This window comes from Sebastes fasciatus, chromosome 13, assembly GCF_043250625.1.
Source record: "Sebastes fasciatus isolate fSebFas1 chromosome 13, fSebFas1.pri, whole genome shotgun sequence".
In the NCBI taxonomy this organism is placed as follows: domain Eukaryota; kingdom Metazoa; phylum Chordata; class Actinopteri; order Perciformes; family Sebastidae; genus Sebastes; species Sebastes fasciatus.
Window position 1 is genome coordinate 27910417 of NC_133807.1, and position 15905 is coordinate 27926321.

Here is a 15905-nt window from a genome sequence, read left to right on the forward strand (position 1 = left end):
GTTGGGTTGACTGCAGAGTATAAAGAGCCCTGCCCTCAGATCTTAACTCATTTCCCCCATTGCTTTGATTTGTGACGTGCGTGTCGATGCCAGGCAGCCTCATGCGCCATCGAGCTCTCGGAGTAAAAGAAAAGACACCGAGGAACGACGCCGTATAGCTTCTTCCTCATTACTCTTTATCCGTGCAGTGCATTTGTCTCGTACACAACCTTTTTGTGGCCATCCTGCTCCTGTTCTTCGCCTCACGCCGCCGCCATTAATGTTTTATTGGCTCACACTTCACGGGCTCCTCTGAAAGCTCCTCGTGCATTTGTAATTTATGATCCCCGTGAAGTGCTGTTAGAGTCATTCTGTACCTTCTCACTCATGTACATTTTGAGGGGTGGGGGTTTGGGGGGAGATTAAATGTCTAACATCCAGTGTCTGGCTTGTAAGTGGAGCAGTTTGTATTTGAAGATTTGTTCTGTTTGGTGCCGTTTTTGCTCAGGAAATGAAATCGACCTGAAAGAGGTGCGAGCTCCTCAGCCGCCCCCCTCTGTAAATTGCAACTACACAGAGCTGAGCTGCGTCAGCTTGTTAGACGCTGAAGCTCGAGGAAGTTTTGGAAGTAAAGTGCAGACAGTGTTGCTGGAAGTGTGATTGACAGGTTGTAATCTACAATACCTTAATTCCTCGTTTTACCACAGTAGACTTAGTCATATAAGCTGCTCTGATATCCTGCTCAGTCCACGCTCTCATTAAAAAGTCTTATTACGTCCTGTTCTGGCTCATTTCAACTAATTCCTCTTAACAAATCCGACATAATTATCGGTGCAATCAAGCCCGACCAAGCCACCCAAAATCCTCACCACGGTGCTATCACCAGCTCTTTCTAGGTCACTAAATATTTATGAAGCCTCCGAGCACATTGTGGGTTGTTTATAGTGACAACAACAGTAACAGGGAGGAAGTCTTTTGAGACTCTGATTCCTATCAGAGCACCCCTTACAAACTGCAGCTCAACTCCATGAATATGTATGAGATTCCTCCTTCGCGACTCTCAGGGAGGTAAATCAACCGAACACGTCAACAAAGACCGTATCTATTTCTAAGTGCTCAGCCGGCAGATTAGCAGCATCTTGTCGGGGTTGAGTATCTTCTGTTTCTCCTCGGGGATCGGGGAATTAGAAGGTCAGCGGCGGCTCTCAGGAACAATTTAGAGGGGATGATGGTGAGGGGGGGTGGGGATTTTGAGCGTTGCCGTGGCACCAGGTGATGTAATCCACATCGGCGTACCGGGAGGCCTATATGTGGGTCACTGAAGAACATCTAGACCTCCTATTTTCTACGGCAGTCACCAGCTCACAGAAAAATGGGAATGCATGTGGTCAAATGAAGGCTGTCAATCGATTAAAATATTTAATCGTGATTAACTGCATGGTTGTCCATGATTAATAACGATTAATCGCAAATTAATCACACATTTTGTATCTGTTCAAAATTGAATATAAGACAAAATACAGTTTTTAAATGGGAAAAAAATTAAGGCTGTCAATCGATTAAAATATTCAATCTTGATTAATCACATGATTCTCCATAGTTAATCGCAAATTAATCACATTTTTTTATTTGTTCAAAATGTACCTTAAAGGGAGATTTGTCAGGTATTTAACACTCGTATCAACATGGGAGTGGGCAAATATGCTGCTTTATGTAAATGTATGTATGTATTTATTATTGGAAATCAATTAACAACACAAAACGATGACAAATATTGTCCAGGAACCTTCAGAGGTACATTAAGCATAACAAATATGAATAATGAAATAGATTTTCTCTAGAACTCATGTGATTAGTTGACAAAATGTTGTATATTCATGGTCCCCAGAGGATGAATCCTGCTGACTTTGGTGATCCCCAACTTTTAGTCTTGTTCAAACAAAAATGCCATGCTTCTCAAATGTGAGGACTTGCAGTTTTTCTTTTCTATATTTGATAGGAAACGGAATATCTTTGGGTTTTGGACTGATGCTTGGATAAAACAATGGAATTTGAAGACGCCACATTAGGCTCAGAGAAGTTAGCATTTATGATATTCTATAAACAAAATGATTAACCAAGGAAATAAATCTGCAGAATTGATCATCAAAATATTCATAAGTTGCATCCCTAATTTCCTCCACAAACAGAGGAAGCTGTGGAAGGGTAGCTTTGGTCTTACAGTGTAGATCAATAAGATGTTATGCTCCTCCAGTTGTTGGAACAGGAGTGATATTGATCAATGAGGGAAGGGCAGAGGGCACAATGTTAACAGCTCAGAGCTCATTTATCTGTCTGAGTCACTTCTTTTTATAGGTCAGGTGTGCAATTGGGCTACAGGGACAAGTCAGCCCAATATGTGCTGTACTGTTTGGTAAATAGAAATGTTTTTTAGGATGCTTTCACACCTGTAGTTCAGTTAATTTGGTCCGGACCAAGGGAAGAAAATGATATCAAACCAGAGGAGTAAACATGAAGTTATACAGACTAACAGGTAACTGGTTGATTGGATTGTCTTGGCGATTGTCATCCTTCATCACCAGGACGCATGATGTTCTTGTGTTTTAAATACATTCACCTCCTCTTTTTGCATTCTTCATATGGGATGGAAATAAAGTAACGTTGGTTCGATCATAGGTCCGTAGGTGTAAAGCAGAAAGACCTCCACAATAAGGATGTGAGTCTCCTCCACCTCCTCCTTATGGTCAGACTTTGGGACAATTTCAGTATCCATGGTGTTATTGATGCCGTAAGACGTCTCAAACTTCACCGAGTTGTCCAACCATGCATAGAACGTACTCATCATGGCGTCCATGTCCAGAGCAGTAAGGACTTGAAGAACTCATCCTGATGTCCCACACAACAGTTGGGCAGGTTCTTGATCAGTCTGTTGGTGAGGGTGGTTTTCCCTCCATTGGTTACGCCCCGATGCCTATGACCTACGCATAGGGAAAATACCAGCGTTGACTTGCTTCTAAACATGGCCTTAAATACAGATCACTTCCTGAACAGATTTCACAATCAGCAGATTAATTTATTAATATTTTAGCTTTTGAAATCTGTCTGCTATCATGTCTACTGTCATAAAATCCTGTAGTTGGTTTGTTTGCTTTCACACCACAAACAAACCGCACCAGAGTCCGCTTGGAAGCAGACCGAGACCCACCTTTTGAAGCGGTCTCGGTTCGGTTGTTTGGTTCGATTGACAGCTTTCACACCAGCCCGAATGAACCAAACAGGTTAGGACCGAAAACACCCTTAGACTGAAATTGTGTTCTTATGATTTGGAGTCTCAACCGAGCCCAGTGGGCACAAGGCAGCTCATCTAGTCTGACACCTGCCATCATTTAGACTGAACTGAACTTGATGGCAGGTTGTTTAACCTTTGTGCATCTAGCTCTCAAGATAGCATCGCCCTGTGACCTGGGAAACTCTACGTCCATTCGGATGAGCCTCACTCTCTGCTGTGTGGCAGAGCAGATCGAAGCCGAGATCAGAGGAACGTCTCCCTTAAGATGGCGAGACGGAGCGAGGCGAGGAGAGCAGAGGGGTTAATCCTCTGGAGGAAAGAGACGAGGCTTCATCAAAAGGGGCCAACGTGAGGTGGAGACATGCAATATTGATGGAGAGAGGAGGGGAGAGAGAGCGGCTGGTTAGATGAGAGGAAGAGACCGTCCTGACCACAAACTGACGCTCGCACACCTGAGTTTGTTTCTTCTACGCGGTGAAGAAGTTGGAAAGCATGTTTTAAATTGAGGTACTGTCACTTATGATCTCTTGCTTTCATTTCCAGAATAAAGTCCTGAACATTGATGGAGTCAAGGTGAAGCTGCAGGTAAGAACTTAGATTTATCTTGACAATCATCGACAAACAGTTTTTATGTAAGAGTTGTTGCCAAGAGAAAGGTGTCAACCAAATAAGAACCAGGCTCTAACCTGTGGCATTGTAGCTGTAACTGCCAGATCCTGTTTCCAACTCCTCCTGTCTCCAAGATAAAAACCCATTTTAGCTTTAGCAGTGCCTGCTATTTACTGTGATGCATGTGCCTAATTGCACAAGATGAAGCAAAGATCTGTCTGTGGCTTTGTTTTGTGAGGAAATCAATGATTGTGATACAAAAAGCGCCTAAAAGATAATTAGGGTTTATCCATCTCCATGAATACTCTCCATTAGGCTTTGACTTTTCTTCCCTCACTCCAAACATCATTCACTATTTTGAGAAGCGGCGCCCACACTGAGAGCAACTCAGCATTGTTGTTTTGTTTGATATCTCTCACAGAGCAAGTAATTATGCGAATCATCCCTAATGATCCGAATTAGTGGTCTACGGAGGCTGGCGGAGCGGGCCTTTGCACCGTAACGCATCCATTTGGGGTTAATTGGCTCAAAGTCAGTTTGCAGAGCACCATGTAGCCTACAAACAAAGAGAGGGAGAGATATAGCTTTCCTCCAATAATTGCCGTCCTTCATTACCGCCGCTTGGATCCTCGGGGGACGGTTTCCCATTGGGGGGGCAATCAGGAAGCAGAACCAGCAACAAAGCTGACACGTCTCAGAGAGAGAAAGAAGAAGAGACACGGTCTAGAAATAAAAGCTGACATTTTTTTTTTACAAAAAAAGCAAGTGAGGGGTGCAGTCGACCTGCACAGGTCTGCTCCAGGGAGAGAAGAAAATGTAATTGCCATTGGAGACAAATTGTGATGAGAGACAGTGCTGCCTGATGGGAAAAAAGACGGACTTAATTAGCCTTATTCCACTGAGCTCGGACATCGGGACGAACTGCACCACCCATATACTGTAGCTGATTTAATATTCAATACCTTGACCCAGACTGAGTTTAAGATTAGAAATGATGGGAAAAACAATAAATACAATATACTGTATGTACTATGACCTTAAATCTGCACTAATCAATATTTGTTACACTGTCTTAACAATGGATCAAATGATGGTGTGTAATGTAAAAGGGGTTGCTTGTAGGGATAAATCACCTGATCTTGTTTCTCTGAGATCTACGAAGTATTTTAATTAGGGCTGTAAAAGTTAATGCAATAATAAAGCGTTGACGCTGTTTCTTTAACATGTTAACGCAATTTGCTCAATTTTAAAGCTAGAGTGAAAATACTGATATCATATGAAACTAGAAAACCTAAAGAATGTATGTCATACTAGCTTGTCGTAAAGGAGGCTAAATAACGCTTCAAACTTACGCTACCTTTTGGCGAGGAAAAACTGGCATGGCCATTTTCAAAGGGGTCCCTTGACCTCTGACCTCAAGATATGTGAATGAAAATGGGTTCTATGGGTACCCACGAGTCTCCCCTTTACAGACATGCCCACTTTATGATAATGCAGTTTGGAGCAAGTCATAGTCAAGTCAGCACACTGACACACTGACAGCTGTTGTTGCCTGTTGGGCTGCAGTTTGCCATGTTATGATTTGAGCATATTTCTTATGCTAAATGCAGTACCTGTGAGGGTTTCTGGACAATATTTGTCATTGTTTTGTGTTAATTGATTTCCAATAATAAATATATACATATATTTGCATAAAGCAAGCATATTTGTCCTCTTACATGTTGATAAGAGTATTAAATACTTGACCAATCTGCCTTTAAGGTACATTTTGAACAGATAAAAAATGTGCGATTTATTTGCGATTAATCACGATTAACTATGGGCAATTGTTATTAATCACGATTAAATATTTTAATCCATTGACAGCCCAAATTTTTACATCTTTTAGCTCATTGTTTAGTTTTTACAGCCTTCAACTTAAGTATTTCAGTTCACTCTCATCACCCTAATCAAGCTTGTTTCCAGCCGCCACAGGGAGCTTTCTTTAGCCAAAAAAAACAAAACAATGCGTGTTACCTGCCAAGCACCAAATGGCAGAAAAATATTGGACTTCCATTAATCAGGTGGAAGTAAACATGACTCCTAATTAATGCTAATGTTGCTCCGTGTCTACCGATGCATACACATTGATGTATAATAAGACCTGGATACGGCACTGCTGCTCAGCCCTGCTTCTAATTTATTCCAGTCACCCTGCGGCCCAAAAAGCATTTACCCCATAGACCACCACTGTGAAAGAGACGTCCGTAAAACTGTTGACAGGACACCTTGAACCGCAACCAAGGTCGATAACGACTCTTTATATTGTGAATTTTTGTTCCATGGAGGTTTGTATTTGTAAAACTTTCCTTAAGCTGAGCAAAGCGATTGAAACATCTGTGACGTCATCACAGTGTAAAGTCTATGGGCTGAAAGTAGTGTGCGTATTCAGTGGGCCGCATACCCCGGAAGTAAACCCGGAAGTTAGAAAACTTTTTTGGTGTATGCGCCAGGTGAGCAATTCTCATTGGAATGAATAGGCGCTATCTTTGAGTCCGGTATCCAGTTCTTATTATACATCCATGTGCGCACATCGGTAACCATTTGCTAAGACGTTAGCTGTATGGTGAGAATGTGTCGATGTTGTGTTTACAGCTTGCTGCGCCAAAGTTGGCAAAGAAAATCAGCTTTTTAGTGCTGATCCTTTTCAGTGGTGAATTCATAAAACAATGGGATTCTCAATTATCCTGCAGATCTCATTTCCATATTCCAGTCTTATCCGGTATCGCAGGAGTAAATTGAATGGAAGGTTTCACAATGAGCTGCAGCGCGATGGCTGAGCAAACAAAGGACTTATTAAAAAGATAGAAACTTCTTTTATTCTCTATTCAGTGATTACCTTCCTCTCTTATTCCCTGCAGATCTGGGACACAGCTGGACAGGAGCGCTTCCGCAGTGTCACTCATGCCTACTACCGTGACGCCAATGGTGAGACACTCACACACACATATACACACACTTGTATGAGATTATTGCACTACAGAGGATTTACTTCTGAGTTAAAAAAGCAATCTCTATTTGCTGTTTCCCTTCAGATACTTGACATGCAACCTAATATGCAGATTATGGCCTCATTAGAGTGCAGTTTCAGTGTTTTTGCTTTTACCACCTGATGCATGGAGTGTTCATGAGTGTTTCGAAGCAGAGAGGGAGCTCTAAAATACATCCACTTGGCCACTCTTCCTGTGCACATGTAGGTGTTTTTTGGAGAATTTGTTTGGACCTGCTGTATTGCCATGAAAATATAGTTTTCACATCCACGTTGAGGTGTAGATGAGTTTTTCTTCCACTGTGCCATATTATCAAGCACTGAGGTTATATAACTCTTCTCCTGCGATGGAAGGACAACACAGTCAGGATGCATGGGACTATTTAATGATCTGCAATCTTTCACCACCGATGGGTGTGTGTCTGCTTGTCTGCTTTTTATTCATCACAATGTTATCGTTATTAGCCGTGCAAGTTCATTTAGAAAGCTCTTAGTGGCAACACTCCATTGGTTTCTCACAAAGCTAATCAAGGCAGAGCTGCTTTTAACGTGCAAAAATATTCTAAACTGATATTGATTTTTTTAGGTAGACCTTTCTTTTAGGTGAGTAAAATACTTTTTTCTGCCGGCCCCGTCCACAGCAGTACATTGCTTTGCTTCCGTGCAGTAACCCTGTCTGTTTCTCCAAACTGGGTGCGTGCTGACCGTCATCTACTGTAGGTAATACACTGACTATGGATAAGTACCTCACACAACCCCACTTCAAAACACCAAAATTACTCCTTTAAGGTCTGATTAGTCATGTTCTAACTTTTTTTTAACCATGCAGGTTAAATTATGTATAGTGTCTGTCATCGCCAGTTATGATATGTACAATAGACAGCCAAGTTCTTGGAGTCATTTCAAACAATCAGTGGGTACCTATATGTAAAAGTCAAGGACTATGAAGCTATTATACAGGACCAGGTGCACCACAGAATCTAAATACAACTTCCTCATGATGTTATTCCTAGATCACATACACATAACTGCTAAACAGCATAAACAGTAAATGTTTCAGTGAATAACAGCTTGATATGAGATGAAATGTGCCTGGAAGAACTGAAGGATTTACTTGTACACACACAGAACAGCTTTCCAAGCAGGACTGACTTTTCTCTGAGGGGGCAGAACGGTGGCTCCGCTCCGTTTTTTTTCTCTACTTGATATTCACACAATGTTGCAGCGTGTGTTTGTCATTTTATCCCCTCATATGTATGGAGAACGCATCACCTGGTTTGGTCTTTTAATCTCCGGGCAGTCGGGGACCCCTGTGTGATCAAAGGGAAGTTTTACCGTGTGGATCTGTATAATCTATTTAAGTTTACGACGACAGGCTGTGTGTGCATGATTTAGTGAGTATAAATGATCTGTGTATTATCCTCATGCGTATCATGCGTCTGCAATTAGCCTGCATAAATATAGCAGGATTTATTTGTCTCTGTCTGCTGGAAGAAGGAGACCCTGGAGGACTTTTAGCTGGTCCAGTTTCAGGCACGATGCCCGGGAACTTGCCTTCCCCTGAACGCCACATCACACATCTTTCGGAGCGCAGCCTTAGACATCTCGGTGTCAGGATTTTCAATTACTTTTCCTTGAAGCATATCACAGGATAAGTCCCACAGAACGCAGTGTTACATCGAGGATCTCCTCACATCATCAGAGATGTGACCTTTTTTAAATGCTGATCACCGTCTCACCTGTCTGATCTAGGAGCCGGATCGAGAAAATAATTAGAAATAGCCTCCGGTATTTCTAGTATAGGATCTGAACATCAAACTTTATCGGTGATGCTTGTAGGATTTATGAGAGCTTGACAGGCTCACACAGAAAACACTCCACTCATCGCTCGAACACCCATGTAGACACCGAGCCTATAAATGATGCTGACTGTGATCCGCTGCAACTTTGTGTAACCTGAACAAACTCCTGTTTCAGCAACAGACTGTCAGTGAGCTTTTGAAGTCTCTGAAGTGTCGTACAAAAGGCAGTCTGCTGCTTTGGTTTCCCCAGCTTTCAGTATTCTTGTTCAAACAAAAGCACGCACATTTTTGATCTGCCTGCGTTCCATCGCACCGTGTGTAAACTCCAGACTCTGTCTCCGTGTGCTTCCCATGAACTCTGAAAACAAACTCAAGTTTCTTTCTGCAAAGTGTACTTTTGTCCTTCCATGCACTCCCACAGTGAACTGATCATGTAACACAAGCAGTCGTTGCAGGTTTTAGGGTAAAGCCCCAGTGACTGTTTTAAGCTGCACAGTACATCTGTCTACATCAAAGTATCTCTGTGAAACCCCAGCCGACCTCGGGGCAAAGCTACGCCTTGAATTGTGTATAAATCTTTAAAGGTTCTCTCTCGCATTTTTGTTGTCTCCACACGGCTCTCAACATGGTGTCGACAGAGCCTGCGGCTCGCAGCTAATGGTGCTAATAGCACGAACGGTCCAAACAACAGCAACAATGCTGACAGAGACGACGCCGCCAGTCGGGACGGCATTATCAGCTGTAACCACCGTATGACAGCAGTGCAGAGCTGCGGTCGTGAGCTAGCCAGTGGGGCACGCTCACATGCATTAAAAGGCATGTGGAGCCGGCCTGGCTATGTCAACAGACAGAGAGAGAGAGACTTCATTCTCTGCTCAGGTAGACATTACTCCTCTATATCTTTAAATAGTAAATAGTTATTTGCTGCTATATTAATGCCCTTTTAGGGCTGTCAATCAATTCAAATATTGAATCGCGATTAACCGCATGATTGTCCATAGTTAATTGCGATTAATTGCAAACTAATCGCTCATCTGTTCAAAATGCACCTTAAATGGAGATTTGCTACAACCTAAAAATCCCAAATTGTGTTACTGCGTTAAAGAAATAAGTGGAGTTAAAACAAATTTGCGTTAACGCATTATTATCACATTAACTTTGGCAGCTCAATGCTCTGGATATCGGATAGAGCACCTTTTTTTTCTGTAGATATTGAAAATGATGCACAAAAGCTGTATGCAGGAAGATTAAAGTTGCAATAAGTAATATTTTTATGTCCCATAGCACTTGATTCCTAATGACTATAATGTAATTTTTACTTGTTAACTGTGACTTTGACTTTGACATCTACAAAATAAATGTTGCAGAACTCTACCAGAGTCCAGCAACCATTTTGCCAAATTTATCAGCACCAGTGCACAATGCTGTGTGTTTTTGACAACATTGCCAAGTCTAACACCTGAAGCTTTTAATAATACATGATGGTAACTTGAGGTCAGGAAGCTGTACTGTGTTTCAACGCCTGCGGCCGCAAATCAAATTCTGCTCAGGGTCCCCAAAAGACCTCGGCTAGCCGTGGGCTAGTGTAACTGATTTATTTTTTATTATTGTTGTAGCGATATTGATGTTTCAGCCAGCGGCGGTGGCATTATGACAAACTGAAGGATTTGCAGATTGCACAGTTTAAAGAAGCCTGGCAGGAGTACCTTTATTACCTTTAACCCATTTACACACACAATGTTTTATATACAAACACACACTCCAGGAAGCCAATGTGAATCATCATGAATAGAGCTAAATGTCACTGCTGTTGTTGTGCCCTGAATAGGGAAATATTTGTATTGAGACTCTTGACACGATGCCTCCTCTCTTTCAGTCTCATGAGAATCTTTAATTTCCACAAACAATATCAACAGGGACATAAATCAACAAACATTAATTATCTCAGCAAAAGGAATTAAACAAAAATATCCTACATGACACAAATTACTCTAAGTTCCCTCTGTCCTAAACAATCACTTTATAATTAACACAAATACATCATCTTTACCCCCAAACACACACATACACTTCACCGGCCCATACTGTCTTCACACACACACACACACACACGACGAGTCGCGCCGCACCGCCATCCTGTGGCGCTATCAAAGCGGCAGGATCAAACACAGCTAACTAGCTTGAACCAGTGCTCGAACAATGTCAACAAAACACACAAAACACTCTAAACTAGGTCATCATATCAATAAAACACAACTCAACAACTTAATAAACACATCTGACAGCTTTGAAAATGAAATACTTATTTCTATACCTGAATAGGGAAATATTTGTATTGAGACTCTTGACACGATGCCTCCTCTCTTTCAGTCTCATGAGAATGAGGCACCGCAGTCGCGAGCTTCCCCTTCAGGCCTCAGCAGGTACTACTAATCAATCTCCGAACAGGCCCAACAGGTAGATCACAGATGGACAGGGAGATAGGACATATTATGACATTTAGAGAGGTTTTAACCAAAATAATGTTTTTATGACCCATTTCACAATTAATTAATCTTTTATGTCACCACAATTGCCCTTATTACTCGAAGTTATTTATAGCTGATCAGCTTTCCTCATATAATATTCTACCTATCACACACTCCCCTGCAAAATTAGATGTCGTCCCGACATCATTACTGTTGTGGAGTTATGATTCTCAACCTATGTTCCTGTTTTCTTAACTACATCTTAAAGGGAGATTACTACAGTGACAACTTTACTTATAACAAAGTACTGGATGTACTGTATACATGACCCAACTAAATCTAGAGAGCTTTTCTGTTAAACAATCTCTTACTGTACTCAACAGCTTAAATCTTTCTTATGCCTAATATCTCTGTATAAATAAAGGTTGGTAAACCTGATGTGGGCTTGTCCACATTGGTACTGGCTGAACTGCCCTGTATACTATCGGCTGATACTGGTAATGCATGTCATTTGCATGGGTTGCACTGTAACATGTAGGGGTTCCTAATTGGTCATAGGTGAAGATCTTAGGAGCTCGTCTTTCTCTCCTTAACAGGTCATGTCTCTGTTCTATGACATCTCCATCTGAATCTGGATGCAGGAGTTCCTGAATCTCATCCTGTGCTCCTTCATCTGGTTGTTCATCTTCACTCTGATCATCGTGTTCTGGCAGTACATCTTCCTGCTGTACCTCAAACTCATCTGTGTCTATTATGTGACCTTGTTCAAACACTTGTCCGTCGTCACTTAACACTGATTGCTCTTGGTCATTTTGTATGTCTGCATGCTCAATGGTTCTTTCTACCATAGGTATCTGAGACTCTGTTGCTGGTCTGTAGTAGATTAGACATTCATCTTCATCATTTTCTTCGTCCTGTTCTGTGTTTCCTGTGGTTGTCTTTGTTATCCTTTTGTTTTGCTTGGATGCTGCTTTTGGCTGGATTTCCAAGGGCAAGTGATCACATTGTAGCAACAGGTTGCGATGCAGGGTTCTTGATCTTCCTCTTCCCTGCTCAGGCTTCACTTCATAGACTGGGATGTCTTCTCCAACCTGGCGTACCACAACATGAATGTTCTCTTCCCAATGATTGCGAAGCTTTCCAGTGCCTCCTCTAGGTGTCAGATTCCTTACAAGGACACGATCACCGGGGTGCAGCACTGAGCTTCTCACTTTTCCATCATAATGTCTTTTACTTCTCTCTGTTGACTTCTTTGCATTTTCTCTGACGATGTCATATGCTTCCTGCATTTCTCGCTTCCATTTCTCCATGCATGTTCGATGGTCTACCTTTCCTGTCTCAGAAGTGAGTCCAAACAGTAGGTCGATAGGTAACCTTGGGGACCTTCCGAAAAGGAGGTAAAAAGGGGAGAAACCTGTGACATCACATCTTGTGCAGTTATATGCATAGATTAACTTGTTCAGAGTATCTTTCCAGTTTGTCTTCTGTTTTTCAGTCAGTGTTTTGAGCATTTGTAGTAATGTTCTGTTAAAGCGTTCAACTTGTCCATTTCCTTGCGGGTGATAAGGTGTAGTTCGCGATCCTAGAACACCACAGTTCTTTTTCAGCTGGGAAAAGAGCTGGTTCTCAAACTCGCCACCTTGATCATGGTGTATCCGCTTCGGCAGTCCAAACTTTAGAGCATAGTCGTTGAATATTCGGTCAGCAACTGTTTTTGCAGACTTGGATGTGGTGGGGTAAGCCTGTGCAAAACGAGTGAAGTGATCAACAATTACCAATATGTACTCGTAGCCACCCTTACATTTGTCCAAGTGGAGGAAATCGATCGACACCAGTTCAAATGGCTGTGTGGTTACAATACTGGTCATGGGTGCTCGTGTTTCTTTGCTTGGTGTCTTTTGTTTCAGACAACTACATGTCCTGGCAACATAATGTTCAATTTCTTTCTGCATGTAAGGCCAGAAGAATCTATCTCTGATCAGTGATGTTGTTCGATCGATGCCTTGATGGCCCATTTCATCATGTAACTCTTTCAGAACAGTGGCTTTATACTTCTCAGGTAATACAAGCTGTGTTTTGTTTGTTGTCTTCCTGCGAAGAATTCCATCTTCATCAAAATGAAGTCTCTCCCAGCTGCGCAGTAAACACTTGCTTTGCATACTGAAGTTTCTTAGTTCATGTACTGATGGTTTGTTGTCGCTCAATACACACTGCATTATAGGACCTATATTTTTGTCATCTTGTTGTGCTTGTCTTATCTCATCGGCTGAGAATGGTTTGTGTGTCTCTTCACTTTCTGTACATTGGAGAGAGTTAACTGCTGGACAGACCCATGATGAGCTGGAGTCTTGAGTCTCGACGGCTTGGGTTGTCGCTGCTACACAGTCTGATGTCAACTCTTCAGTACATTGTTCCATCATCATGTCAATATTTAAAGGCATTCTTGACAGGCTATCTGCATCCACATTTTCTTTACCTGGGCGATATCGAATAGTGAAATGGAAGTCTGCAAGCTCTGCCACCCATCTGCATCCTGTTGCGTTCAGCTTGGCACTGGACAGGACATATGTAAGGGGATTGTTATCAGTAAACACTGTGAAAGTTGGAGCATAATACAAGTAATCTCTGAATTTTTCTGTGACTGCCCACTTTAATGCGAGAAATTCCAATTTTCCTGAGTGGAGATGATAATTTCTTTCAGCAGCAGTCAGAGTTCGCGAACCATAGGCTATGACACGGAGTTTATTATCCTGTTCTTGGTAGAGGACTGCACCAAGGCCTTGATTTGAGGCATCTGTGTGGAGGACAAATGGCTTTGAAAAGTCTGGGAACCCGAGAACTGGTGGCTCTACCAAGCAGTCTATTAGCCGCTCCAATATGCGTTGATGTCCTTCATTCCACACAATTGGTGTGTGTGACGGCACTCCTTTGTTTTTCCCTTTAACTTGCCTCGAGTTTGTTTTCTTTTGTGGCACATTGTTGTCTTTTGTTGTCCCTTTCAACAGGTTGTAAAGTGGTCCTGCGATACGGGAAAAGTCTTTTATGTATTGCCTGTAATAGCTTAATAAGCCCATGACAGATCTTAGCTTTCCAACATTGCTTGGTCTTTTGTCTTTCAAAGCTCTCACAGCGATGGTGTCTACTGGATCAACTTTGCTTCCTTCGTCTGAAACAATTCTTCCCAGATAACGGACTTCATGTTTAAACAATTCACATTTGCTGGGTTTTAGCTTGATGCCGTATTTTCTCAGCAGCTGGAGTACTTTTCTGACATGGTTAACATGATCATCAAATGACTGGCTGTAAACAAGAGTATCATCCAGGTAGGGGACGCAGATATTATCTCTCACTTCTTCCAGACACTCCTCCATGCAGCGTTGAAAGGCTGCAGGTGCGTTCATTAGCCCAAATGGAATCCTTATCCATTCATAAAGGCCCCATGGAGTCACAAATGCAGTTAAAGGTCTGCTGTTTTCATCCATAAACCCTTGATGGTAGGCTTTTCCTTGGTCGAGCAACGAAAACCATGAGTTGCCACCAAGACTGTCAAGGATGTCCTGCACTCGAGGGATCGGTTGTCTGTCAGGGTGAGTCTTTTTGTTCAGTTCCCTGTAATCTATGCAAAGACGCAGGCTTCCATCTTTTTTTCTTACACAGACAACAGGCGATGCATAAGGTGAGTTGGATTTCTTTACCCATCCCTGAGCAATAAGATTGTGCAGATAGTCTTTCATTTCTTTGTAGAGCGGCTTTGGCACTGACAGGTAAGTGCATGCAACAGGATCCATGTCTTTCAATGATATGCTCAACTTTAACTTTTCAACACATCCGATGTCATTGTCTGACTTGGAAAAAGAGGAGCATTCTTCACGCAGCATGTCCTGTACAACTTCTTTTTCAGGTTCATTCAGATGGCTTAGGTTAATCGGTGGATCCCACGAAATGTCATTAGCTTGCTCACTTTGTGCATTTACTTGACTGACTGACACTTGAGGGCAATGATCGGGTTTCTCTAAAACAGTAGCTGGATACACAGCCTGGACATGCTGTAATGTACCAATAACAGTTTTTCCTGACAGTTCAATATCATGGTCAGTTGGATTTTGCACATCAAGAACAATGTAAGTTGAAACACCATTTCTTAGCTTTACCAATGTCTCACAAAACTCAAGGCCTTCAGTCCACTGAGGATTTATGTCAGGTTCAAAGAGAAGTGTGGTGTCTTTTTTTAGTGGCCGTGTCTGCACCTTACAGTCAATCTGAACAGAGGTGTGTTTGGGCACGATAACTTTCTCTTTTGCCGTTTTCACAACATAGTCACATGAATGTTCAGTAGTCACAAGATCAATGAAGGCAGTGACATTGTCGCTCTCAAGACTGGGGAAAGCAGTTGTTAATGTCTCATTAAGTTGCTCTCTTCTTGTTGTATCCAGTTGTTCTGTGGTGCTGGCTTTTATCATTTGCTCAATGACATTAAAGCCTAAGATGGGCTGTGGAAGTCTTCCACCTCTCATAACCAGCATGGGGACAATAAGCTCTTGAGGGTCAGCTCCATCAGCAGCTAATCCAAAAGTGACTTCAATGAAACCTTTATAAGGCATGCTCTGTCCGTTTGCGGCTGTTATTTTCAAATCATCAGGTGCATCCAGTAACTCAGAGATATCCTTTAACTTTTCATGTGGCAAATGTCTCCGTTTCCACTTCTCATCAACAATGCAGACTTGAGAACC

At 42.1% G+C, this 15905-nt stretch overlaps 1 protein-coding gene across 1 annotated transcript in view; it reads left to right on the forward strand.

The window, feature by feature from the left end:
- Positions 1-15905, forward strand: part of LOC141781112 (ras-related protein Rab-26-like) — a 78608-nt gene that overhangs the window by 24616 nt on the left and 38087 nt on the right. The window contains exons 3-4 of the mRNA XM_074656638.1: positions 3812-3853; positions 6778-6844. Of these exons, the coding sequence (XP_074512739.1) occupies positions 3812-3853; positions 6778-6844 (109 nt within the window). The remainder of the gene's footprint in view (positions 1-3811; positions 3854-6777; positions 6845-15905) is intronic.